This window comes from Lemur catta, chromosome 11, assembly GCF_020740605.2.
Source record: "Lemur catta isolate mLemCat1 chromosome 11, mLemCat1.pri, whole genome shotgun sequence".
In the NCBI taxonomy this organism is placed as follows: domain Eukaryota; kingdom Metazoa; phylum Chordata; class Mammalia; order Primates; family Lemuridae; genus Lemur; species Lemur catta.
Window position 1 is genome coordinate 83,367,194 of NC_059138.1, and position 12,332 is coordinate 83,379,525.

At 40.1% G+C, this 12,332-nt stretch overlaps 1 protein-coding gene across 2 annotated transcripts in view; it reads right to left on the bottom strand.

Annotated features, from left to right (window-relative positions):
* VPS41 (VPS41 subunit of HOPS complex) overlaps window positions 1-1,714 on the bottom strand; it is a 191,186-nt gene extending 189,472 nt beyond the window's left edge. Inside the window, exon 1 of one of the 2 annotated variants that reach the window (XM_045565358.1) lies at window positions 1,632-1,714. Coding sequence is in view for 1 of the 2 variants with exons in the window: in XM_045565357.1 (XP_045421313.1) it covers window positions 1,632-1,652 (21 nt within the window). In the remaining variant the exon portion in view is untranslated. The remainder of the gene's footprint in view (window positions 1-1,631) is intronic. The other variant, XM_045565357.1, reaches the window with a different exon arrangement.
* Window positions 1,715-12,332: the final 10,618 nt, after the last annotated feature.

The following is a 12,332-nucleotide window of genomic DNA, read 5'->3' on the forward strand; positions in this document are numbered from 1 at the left end:
GCTTTGGCTTTTCCTCAGAGTGAGATGAGAAGCCGTTGGAAGGTCTGGAATATCGGGAAGTGTTGCCTGACTTATATATCAGAACATTTACCTAATAGAATTCTTTTGGGAGGACCAAACACACTGTGAAAGGGTTTTTTAAACTGGAAAGTGATAAACAAATGTGAAACATTCTTATTACATTCCTAACTTTCTATGTGTCTTTTTACATCAGACAACTTTGCCAAACTCTTCTTCTGAACAAAACAGTTGTAAATGCTAAGAGCAACTTTTTCCATTTCTATTACACTATATCTGAAAACATAAGGAATTTGGTTTTTTGCTTTTAAATCAAACCGTGAAACAATTATATTTCAACATGAAATGAACAATGTGAAAAACAATCTCACCACTAATCAAGCCAAGCAATGACAGTCATGAAATGGTATGTTCTTAACAAGCGCTTTCTTCTGAACTGCTCAGAATGGAAAAGGTAGGCTCCAGTATTAGGTAAGAGATTCTCATTACCACAAACACCAAACCAAACCAATTTGCTACTTAGTCAAATTTCTTAATTATTGGCATATATAAAAATGAATAAACGGCAAACTTTTATTATGAAATGAAAATGTATGTTCCAAATGCTAAAAATTAAATTATTGAACGCAATCACTTTTTAAAGTCAATCACCGCAACTGACACCCCTGTTTGTGAGGAAAAACAATATCAAACTGAAATGACATTGGAAATGGAAACTTAAATTATCTTCCCGAAGTTCTAGCCTTGATTCGCTTCTCTTTCCTGTTGTTTCAATTTTACTTTGTTATTTCATATAATGGGGCTACCATTATCCCTAAATGAAAATAATTCATATTCCCATCACTAATTTCTACCCTAAACCACAGTGCCAGGTTGCAAGTTGTTGACTGGATATTGCCATCTGATGTCCTGCCAGCAACAAATACTCTCATTTAACTTTTACTGAGCCCAACAGTTTTAAGCACTTTAACCTTATGTATTAACTCTTTCCATCTTAAACCGGCCCTCTAAGGATGGTACTACTATTATCCCCATCTTACACTAGAAAGTTAAATAAGTAGCCCAAGAAAGGGAACCAGCACTTGGAGCCCAGGCGTTTTTGCTCCAGAACCGGTGCGCTTAATCCCTGCTGCACCAACAGCGCTTCAGTTTGGTACCTAAAACCAACAGATACAAAAGGAAACTCATCTACTCTCCTCCAGTTCTCACTGTGCTACTTCGAGTGGAAAGCAACTTAAATTTCAGTCACCTGGCCTCAAAACTCAAGTCATCTCCTCCCCCTCCGCAGGCAGTCAGTCCCTGGGGGTACCTGGCCTGCTTCCATGTCAAAATGTCACTGGGCACAGGCCACAGGGACTAAACCCAAGGAAAGGCCGCCTCTGGACGCGGGGGTGGGCCGGGGCGCTTTCCCCAGGTCCCCTCCCGGGGGCCGGCATCCTATCCCAGCTCTCTGCTCCCACAAAGGAACTTTCGCTGCCCCACCCGGCCTTACCGTGGGCCCGCCTCGCCCCCCAGCAGCTCCGCACCTCCACACGGCCCAGTCCGCGCCCCCGAACACCTCACTCTAGTATCCCCCTTCCCTTGTGCCCTAAACTAGCAGTTGCAGTCTTTACCTGCTCCTCTGCTTCCGCCATGGTGCGGCCAGAGAGTCACATGACCGGCCCGGAAATGAAAGGAAACCAGACGCTGGCCCCGGGGGCTGCTGGGAAGTGTAGTTTGAGCCGCACCTGACCCTGGACGTCTTTTCTAGCTGGCGAACTTCCTGGGGCTCATTTCTGGTACTGATTCTCCGTGTTCGATGAAGTTCTGCTTTAGAGAATCTGAATATAATCTTTTTAATGCTATAATTTAATTTATTGTTGTTCCTGTTTCTGTGATTGTTATAGTATTTATTAAGCACTTTCTACATATCAGGTCCTGGGTTTATAGCTTTGCATAATTACCTCATTTAATCCTCCCAGCAATTCCTACTATTATCCACATATATCGGGACGAATACTGTAGCTCAGAGATCACACAGTTAGTAAGAGGCCAAACTAGGATTAGAATTCAGTCCTGTGTGATGCTAAAGACTCTGCGATTACCAAATGCTGCTTACTCTAAAAGTGTTCTTGCCCTTTCTTTTTTAAAGTATATTCTGTGAATGTAAAGCAGTCTTTGCAGTGGACCGAGAAAAATTCGTACTTCGACAAAGGCTATTTAGCTCTTACTGTTTGCTATTTAAAGTTAACGTTGTCTTCTGGCATGTGAATGTTGAAAATATTTTTAATCTCTGTTTAATTAAATTATTTGTTAAAGTTTTGTTTTTATGTTCTATAGGTAAATGTTCAAGATAGAATCTAAACTTGTCCTTGGTATAATCTGCAAAACCACTGTATTACTTACATTCTTTAGAATGACTGATCCCCTCTCCATGTTTCTGGAAGTTATGAACTCTCCTTCCTAATCCTCAGGAATCTGCAATATCTTGTCCAAAGATAGGTACTTTTTTCTTTCCATTCACTCCAGTAGCTGGTAACCAGCAGAGGCCATCCTGCAGGTGGTGAATGCCACAGTGCCCTTTTTGACTCCCTGTGCTGCAGTGACTCTGACCTAATAGGAAGTCGTGGACTCAGCACTCTGTGTCTCTAACTTGCTCAACCCATGACTCCTCAATGGCCCAGAAGCCAAGGTGACATCATCTCTGAGACACTTGTTTTCTCCCCAGAGCCTAAACAGCCTTCTCTTCATCTTCCTCCAAGCTTTTCTGGGATTCCTCTTGCAATCTGCTAATCACTCCACTGCAAAGGAATGAAGATAGACCAACTCCAAGGCATTTAGATATCCATAAGCAAGCACCCAATGCCCTAAGTCTTATATCAACCTGTCCAATCCAAGGGTTTCTAAAATCTCTTGCAAAGCAGCCCAGAACCAAACATTTGTCATGATGGACTCCAAATCCCATAACAACCTTTACACAGAGCAAAGAAGCTGTGCAAGACCTCAGTCCAGTCTCAACAAGAAAAAGAAATAAGATGAGCCCTTCTATGTTTCTGACTTTCTCACAAACTCTAACTTTCCCTTTTTCCATTATAAACTAGACCCACCCATAAACCTCTAGGACTACAGCCTCTCCAAACTGACAATCTCTTTTGCTTTGGTGAAACACAGACATGCTTGGGATGAGGAAGGAAAATAGAGAATCATTACCATTGTCTTACCTCCAAGGGTGCTTTTGTTTTATCGTTAGATTGTATTTTGGTAACAAGTCAAGCAGCACATCCAGAGAAAGAGTGATTACATACTCTTTCTCTCAGTGGGAAGATACTGAGAGTTACTCTCACTGGGAGAATTATCACTGAAATCCCAAAGAAGATCTTATTCTTTTTCTCCCCAAATTCTATTTTTCTTTCTCAACAGTGTGTGAACCCTTAAAATTTTCAGAACTTCACAAAATTTTGGCTTCTGTCTTTCCTTTTGGGCTGGCAGTCTTTCTCTTAATTCCTCCTGGCCTCTGAGGCCAGCTGTGCTGTGTCTTCTCCCAGGCCACTGTAACCTGGCCCTGTGTTGATGACAGAATTAGGAGTGGGCGGTCACTTTAAAGCTTTATTTATTGAAGAGGTCTTCTGAGAGTCCCAATCAGCCCCTTGCCAGGGGTGCTACTCCTGATTTCATTGATGAATTTGATTTTTTTTTTCTATTTTTAGCAGCTGGAGCTCCCTGGGTTTATCTGCTGCATAAGTCTTCCTGAATTTGTTAAGGGACACATCCCTTTCACCTGCTGCATAGGTTCTGCTCTGGGAGACCACCTGGTGGGGAACACACAGTGACAGCCTAGGCAAGCAAAGCCAGAGGCTGGCCATCTGCTCTGGGCCTTCATGGCCTTTCTACTTTTCTGGGACGAAGAATGTTCAGCCTCTTTCTCTTTATCAAAAAGGGTGTTATGGGCCTAATTGAAGATGTAGACAAAGTTTACTGCAGATTTTCCTCTGCTCATTCAACCTCAGAGACTCTGGATCCCCCAGGTTTGTTCCCCATTCAGTGTGCTATTCTGATTATAATAAAATGTGATGAGCATTGGTTTTATTACGTTTCCTTTTGCACAGACTAGAAAGGTGAAGAGACACAGGTATAGAAAGACTACTTAGAAGAATAAACCTGCTACAGGATAGCAGGTTCACGCTGGGCCAGTGGGCAGGATGAAATGTGACCTCTGAGGCCCAAGTTTTCTCCTGTGAAATGAGAGTTTGGGGATCCCTTATCTAGAAGGTCCTGTAGCCTCTGACTACTCAAAGTGTGGTCCACAGACCACATGATTGTCAGAAATGAAGAATGTGGGGCCCTTTGAGAGACTTACTAAACCAGAATCTGGATTTTAATAATATTCCCAGGTGATATGCACATATATTAACATTTGAGAAGTGGTCATCCTAATAGTCATTGATTCTACATCAAATCACTGACTTGTTTCTTGCACATCATCAGTTTATCCTCTTTCAACTTCAAGCTATGGAGGTAAAGGTAAGATTCAACTCCTCATTCTCAGTCTTTAGAACCTAAAAGTGTTAATAAACTTCGGAAACCAGACCTAAAACATTATATTTATAGAATAGTTCACTGGTTTTAAGGATCTGTCTCATAAGTTTGTTGTATAGGTCTGAAATAGTTTACTAACAATAAATTATAGCCATTTTATTTATAGTAATAACTATTTCATTATTTAAACAATATGAATGGCCTCAATGTTTTCCCATACAAAATAGTATTTCTAAATTTAGGAAACGTGAAAAATCATAAAACTGAAAGATGAAGTTTAAAAAATTCACTTCTGTATCCTTTATGGAGACAGGATTAGATGATGCTTTATAGATTGCTACCTTTTTCAGTGTAAAGGTCTTTCTTGATAGCTAATGACAAGCAAAATTACACCACATTACACTACTGACTCCAAGCAATAATCTTAGCCTTTATTTAATTAACTTTCTCTCTCAAGTTAGTTAAAATAATATTGATGTTATCTTTAGCAATACTGGAAAGCCTCAGCTTATTTTGCAGTTTAGTTTTGCAAAAACTGTACCCACTGAAACATGTTACCTTTTAATATTGTAATGTTGCCTTACAATACAGCTTATTGGGAAGTTCCCTGAGCAATCACATGAGATTTTTTTAAAAGAACATTTATCTAATTACAAACATACTACATGTTCATGATAGATAATTGGAAAAACAAAAAAATTATAAAATAAAATTCTACAGCCACTCACAATTCCTCCATTCAGATCATCATTGTTGGATATATTTCTCTTCTTTCTTTTCCCTCATTTTTTCTCTCTTTATTCCTCCTTTCCTCCCTCCACCCCCACTTTCTCTTTCTCTCTCTCTGAATTTAAAGTTTTTTTCAACAAAAACCATACTATCAAGTTTTGTCATCTGCTTTGTTCACTTAGTGATATTTCAAGATCATTTTCCAATAACACTGTAAAATATTGTTCTAAACTATTTTAATGGTACACATTATATTATTGTGTTCTATAAAAAACATAATTTATATAATGATTCCTTTTGTTGTATGCCTCAAGTATATCTAATTAACATCCCTGTGCATAATTTTGGAAGATGCTGTCATTAAAGGTGGTTTCAATTACAGAAATAAAGACTGACCAAATGAGAAAAGCCATTGAGGATTTATTCTGAGCTTGCCACAGCAAGGGAGTCAACCACCACCACTTGCATTTTGGCAGAGACTCAAAGGCAGGCAGAAGAGTGGGAAAGCTTTATAGCGGAAAACAGGGAGGCTTCAGGTGTGTCCTGATTGGAAGCTGTTGGTGTGGGAAAGCTGTAGGGGAGCTAAATAGAAGTGGGCCATCCTACATGATTGGTTAGAGGTGCATATTTGGCTTTCTCTCGTTGGTCTTAAGTTGGAAGTGGGGACAAAAATTGGGGAGGTTGTCAATTATTAATAAAGTCCTGGTCATTTGGGCCTGATTGTTAAACTTCCTGGACTCTTATTAGAGATAGCAGTTTGACTTCCCACAAGTCTAACTTAAAGCAGGCTGGCTCCCTGGGATGTTTATTGCACGTAAGGGTTTGGTTTCCTGGGCAGGTTGCTGTAGGTTGTGGGTCAAGGTTCTATTTTTAGCCATTGTCCATTCATATATTCAGTCTCTCACAGTTTATACTCCTACAAGCTGAATATGAGATCTCTGTACCCTCCTACCATCAAACATTAGAAATTATCATTTTTTAAATTTCATCAATTTATTTGGGGAAAAGGAGTATTTTATGTTTCATTTTAATTTGCATTTCTTTGATTTCTGATGAGTTGGTATGTTCCATAAATTTACTGGCCATTTTCAATTCTTCTCCATACTTTCTCTTCTACTTCACCCATCTTATGTTAGGAAGTTGGTCTTTTCCTTATTGACTTGAAAGAGAAATGTCCAACTGATAGTCAGCTATTGGTTTTGAAGCTAAGATGAGTCAAGTGCTGGAGATAAATATTCTAAGATCTTCAGCATATAATTGGTATTTGAAGTATAGTATAGTATTGCAAGCTAAAAGATAGTCTTTGGGAATATGTAAATTAGAGGAAATGTTGAAAGGGGTGGAGTTTAGATTTCCTGTGGTGATTATCTGGCTAGAATTTTGTGAAATTAGTATACCTGGATTTACACCAAGGGATTTTATTGCTAAAAGTCAAATAGTCACTGCATTTACCCAATTTACAGAAAAAAGCTAATGACACAATGGGAAAATATTCCATTTAGGGCTTTTTTCATACATGTTTTCTTGTAATTTTTGATTTTTGCTATTGCTTAGCTACAAACAAGCACTGAGACACAAAAATACATTTAAAAATAGTAAATAAATCCTAACAAAGGAATCAGAAAGAAACTCTCACACTTGGTTTGACAGCTTCTTACTTTTTTTTTTTTTTTTTTTTTTTTTGAGACAGAGTCTCACTCTGTTGCCCGGGCTAGAGTGAGTGCCGTGGCGTCAGCCTAGCTCACAGCAACCTCAAACTCCTGGGCTTAAGCGATCCTACTGCCTCAGCCTCCCGAGTAGCTGGGACTACAGGCATGTGCCACCATGCCCAGCTAATTTTTTTTCTATATATATTTTAGTTGGCCAGATAATTTCTTTCTATTTTTAGTAGAGACAGGGTCTCGCTCTTGCTGGTCTCGAACTCCTGACCTCGAGCAATCCACCCGCCTCGGCCTTCCAGAGCTAGGATTACAGGCGTGAGCCACCGCGCCCAGCCTCTTACTTTTAAATAAACATATGCGGATCACCTAGCACAGTGCCTGGCACATAGTAGGAATTCATTAATTATTTATTGACTGGATTAATTAATTAATTTAACATATCTCCATTCATGGTGTCTTCTTAAGAACTATACTATTTGGTGCCCTACTGCCTGAATAAGTTTCACACCTCCTCTATGAGAAAATAAGAAGACATTGAAGGTGTAGAGCAGTGGAATGATATGATGAAAGTAGTATTTGGTAAGTTTAAGTCAGTAGTGTAAGGGTTCAAAGGTGGGAGTGATCAAATCTGTTGGAAACATCAGAAATGATTTCACTGGAGAAGTAGCACATCAAGCAGTCCTCAAAGGATGGGTAAAAGGTTGATAGTGGAAAGCAGAGGAAAGGGAAAATATGCCACGTAGAGGGAGAGAACAGTATAAGAAGAGACAGACATAAAGGTGTGGAATAGCATCCAAAGAATCAGATATAAGACCAATTAAGTAGGATGGTGCTAGAGTCTGTCTATGCCAGGTGTAAATTTGTGCATGATTCCACAGGCGGTTGTAGCAGAGACTTTGAAATGTCCGTTCACTTCTACTTCATTAGTAAAAGAACTCCTGTAATATTGGGGCAGCAATTTGTTTAAATAAAAGATTATATTTCCTGGCCTCTGTTAGGTGTGGCTGTGGGATTAAGATCTGGGCAATGATATATAAATGGATGTGTCATGTATGCCTTCCAGGAAAAACTCTTAAGGGAGGCAGGCAAGCTGGGAATATCCCTTTTACATTTTCTTTCTTTCTTCCTTCCTTCCTTCCTTCCTTCCTTCCTTCCTTCCTTCCTTCCTTCCTTCCTTCCTTCCTTCCTTTCCTTCCTTCCTTCCTTCCTTCCTTCCTTCCTTCCTTCCTTCCTTCCTTCCTTCCTTCCTTCCTTCCTTCCTTCCTTTCTTTCTTTCTTTTTTTTTTTAGACATTGCCTCATTATCACCCAGGCTGGAGTGCAGTGGCACTGTCATAGCTCTCTGCAGCATCAAACTTCTGGACTCCAGGGACTCTCCTGCATCAACCTCCTGAGTAGCTGGGATTACAAGAGAGCACTACCTCACTTGGTTAATTTCTTAAAATATTTTAGAGATGAGATATCCTTATGTTGCCCAAGCTAGTCTTGAACTCCTGGCCTTAAGTGGTCCTCCTGCCTCAGCCTCCTGAATTGCTGGGATTACAGGAAGAGCTGGGATTACAGGTGTGACCCACAACACCCAGCATACCCTTTCTGTTACTAGATTCTCCAGCAACCATTTAGGTCCATGAGGTGACCTTGAGAATGAAAACCAGATTCTAAGGATATATAATGGCAAACAGATAGAAGGAGCCTGGGTTCCTGATGACTTTGGAGCTACCACACCTCTCTAAACTGGCTACCTCCAAACTCATTTTGAATGAAGGAATAACCCCTTGCATTATTGTGGGTTGCCTATCACATGCAGCCAGACTTAATCCTAACTGATACAATGATGGGGAGCCATTGAGGATTTTTGAGACTAGAAATAACTTGGCCAGAAGACATCACCTACTGCATATAAGTAAATCATCAATTTCCAACTTGCTTATCTGAAAAAAGGGAGAGATTGCATGCTTATGTGTGAGAAGAACAAACTTTTCTATTCCCAAGTTTTGGATCTTGGGACATAGGGGAAGAAGAGGGCCCCCAGGGTGCAAATCTGGCTTTGCCTCTTTGTAGTTCATTGTAATGTTTAAGAGTTTGGGAATCAGATCAAGATTCAAATCCTGTCTGTGTCATTTACAGTACAATCTTGGGCAAGTTAACTTCTCTAAGCTTCAGTATTCTCAACTGGTAAAGGGCTAAAAGTACCTTCTAATCAGTATGGTGATTCCTCAAAAAACTAAAAGTAGACCTACCATTTGATCCTGCAATCCCGCCAATGGGTATCTACCCAAAGGAAAATAAATTATTATATTAAAAAGATAACTGCACTTGTATGTTTATGGCAGCACAATTCACAATCACAAAGATAAAGAATTAACCTAAGTGCCCATCAACCAATGAGTGGATAAAGAAAATGTGGTATATTTATACCATGGAATACTACTCTGCCACAAGGATGAATGAAATAATGTCTTTTGCAGCAACTTGGCTGGAAATGGAGGCCATTATTTTAAGCGAAGTAACTCAGGAAAAATAAATGTCGCATGTTCTCACTTATAAGTGGGAACTAAACTATGGCCAGACAAGGACACACAGAGTGGTATAATGGACATTGGAGACTCAAAAGGGGAAAGATAGAGTGGGTGAGGGATAAAAAATTACCTATGGGGTAAAATGCACACTAAGTGGGTGATGCTTACAACAGCCCAGACTTCACTACATGTAATGGATTTCAACTTGTACCCCCTAAATCTGTTAAAATTTAAAAAAAGAAAAAAAATATATAGGAGGGAAGAAGTAGGTAGAGCCAGAGATAGAACAAAACTAGTCCGGCCGGGCGTGGTGGCTCACGCCTGTAATCCTAGCTCTGGGAGGCCGAGGCGGGTGGATTGCTCGAGGTCAGGAGTTCGAGACCAGCCTGAGCAAGAGTGAGACCCCGTCTCTACTAGAAATAGAAAGAAATTATCTGGCCAACTAAAAATATATATACAAAAAAAAAAAATTAGCCGGGCATGGTGGCTCATGCCTGTAGTCCCAGCTACTCGGGAGGCTGAGGCAGTAGGATCGCTTAAGCCCAGGAGTCTGAGGTTGCTGTGAGCTAGGCTGATGCCACGGCACTCACTCTAGCCCGGGCAACAAAGTGACACTCTGTCTCAAAAAAAAAAAAAAAAAAAAAACTAGTCCTGAATGGATAATTATTGAAGCTGGGTAATTGGTATGTAGAAGTTTATTGTATTATTCTCTATACTTTTGTGCATTTTAAATTTTCTGTAGTTTGAAAATAGAAGTCAAGCTGTCAGAAGTTAAGTGGGAGAAGGGGAGGAAGAAAAGTGAAAGAAAAAGTACAGATATTGCATTATTATTTTGTCAACGGCAAAGAAGACAAACTCTATAGAATAATTTAAGGAGGTTTATTCTGAGCCAAATTTGAGGACCACAGTCCGGAGCCATGCCCAAGAAGCCTTGAGCAAGTGGACTCACTGTGGTTGGGTTACAGTTTGATTTTTATCCATTTTCAGGGAGACAAGAATTACAGGTAGAGTAATATATCAATATATGGAGGGCATACATTGGTTTGGCCCAAAAGGGCAGGACATCTCAAAGCGGGTCTTGCAAGTCATAGGTGGATTTAGGGATTCTTTAGTTGACAATTGGCTGAAAGAGTTAAGTTTTATCCAAAAGACCAGGAATCAGCTGAAAGGAATGTTTAAGTGTCTTCTATCTTTCACATGATGCTATGCCTGAATCAGGTTGGGAAGTAAACAATATCACAAAAACTTGTTTACTGAGTTTTTATGATTTGTAGACATGACACACCAGGTCCCCCTAGAAAGGAATTTTTTTTTTTTTTAGACAAAGAAAAATATCAGAGTTCAGTCCTCAATTCCCATCTCACAGCATGGAAAATCAAGAAATTTTCTTAAAAATTGACAACCAAGAAATAGAGGGTTACCATTTAAAATTACAATGTAACTAATAAGAGTTATTATTATTATTTAAAGTTACAATGTAACTAGTAGGAGAAGTAAACAGTAAAATATCCACCAAGCAGTAGGGAAAAAATAAATGAGAAAATATATACAAAGCTCCTAGCAGAAGGCTGGGGCCTAGCTGTGTTTTTAATCAATGTTGTACTGCTTTTGTGTTATCTGCACTTGAATGTCCATGTAGCAAACACTACAACCTCCTCTCCAGGTTCCATTTCTCATGATCCTCACTTAGAGGCTCAGGACCACTCTTGAGACTGACTTGTTTTTATAAGAAGAAGAAACAGAATTTGGGGGAATGTACAGAGTTGCCCTTTACCCAGTCACTCAAAGGAAAGTCTATGCAGGGATTATCAGAGGGCTCTTACAGGTAAAGAGAGTGTGAACTAAAATAAAATCTTAAGGCTCCCCCTCCACCAGCTGACTGAATGGATCCCCTCTTGGCCAACGTGCTAAAACTAAATTGCCTGCCAGGAGGAGGAAGGTCAGATGTGCCTCATCATGCCCCCCTCCCTTCTTGGAGACATCCTTTGTAACCCATAACAGGCCTAAGGCTATGCAAGACAAACCTTCAGGTCCTCAATTTACAGAACAAATATATGTCTCTCTGGTTGCTTGTCTCTGATTAACAGACCTCCTTATCTTAAAATATTCCAAGCCTTTAGACAAAGCCTCTTGTCTTTAACCAATTACAAGTCAAAGAATCTTTAAATTCATCTATAACCTGTAAGCCCCTGCTTTGAGATGGCCCACCTTTTCTGGTCAAACCATTGTATACCTTCCACATATTGATTTATGACTTTATCTGTAACCCCTGTCTCCCTGAAATGTATAAAACCAAACTGTAATCCAACCACAGTGAGTCCACTTGTTTGAGGCTTCCTAGGCATGGCTCCGGGTCAAGGTCCTCAAATTTGGCTCAGAATAAATCTCTTTAAAATTATTTTAGAGTTTGGGTTCTTTTCCATTAACAAGAGAGTATAGCCTAAAAAAATGTTATCTTCTGTACAATTATAGAGAGCATGGAGCTGCGTCTTACTCGTAGTGAGGTTGTGCTACCTCTCAAACAGAGGGGCTTGTTCACTTGGTGGGCACCAGGCTAACAGACACAGCCAAGTTGGTTACAGCAAGAGGGGTTTGTTATTTGGCACAAATAAGAAGCGCACTGGGGATAATTCTCAAGGCAGCGTGTCCTCAAACAAGGGGGTTGGGATGGTTTTAGAGCCAGAGGGTAATGAGGTGGGTTCTGGTAGGATCCTGTGAGGAAGTGATGACAGGAACTGTGCCCTGACTGAATCCTGTCATGGGGTGACACCAGGGCTTGATCTGGTTGGATCCTGGATCCCGCCTGGGGTATCTTTTGTTATTCATGAGTCTCTTTCGATTTTGCCAGAGTTTATGCTAATGAGGTAACTTAACTTTTAGAGCCTCAGGAT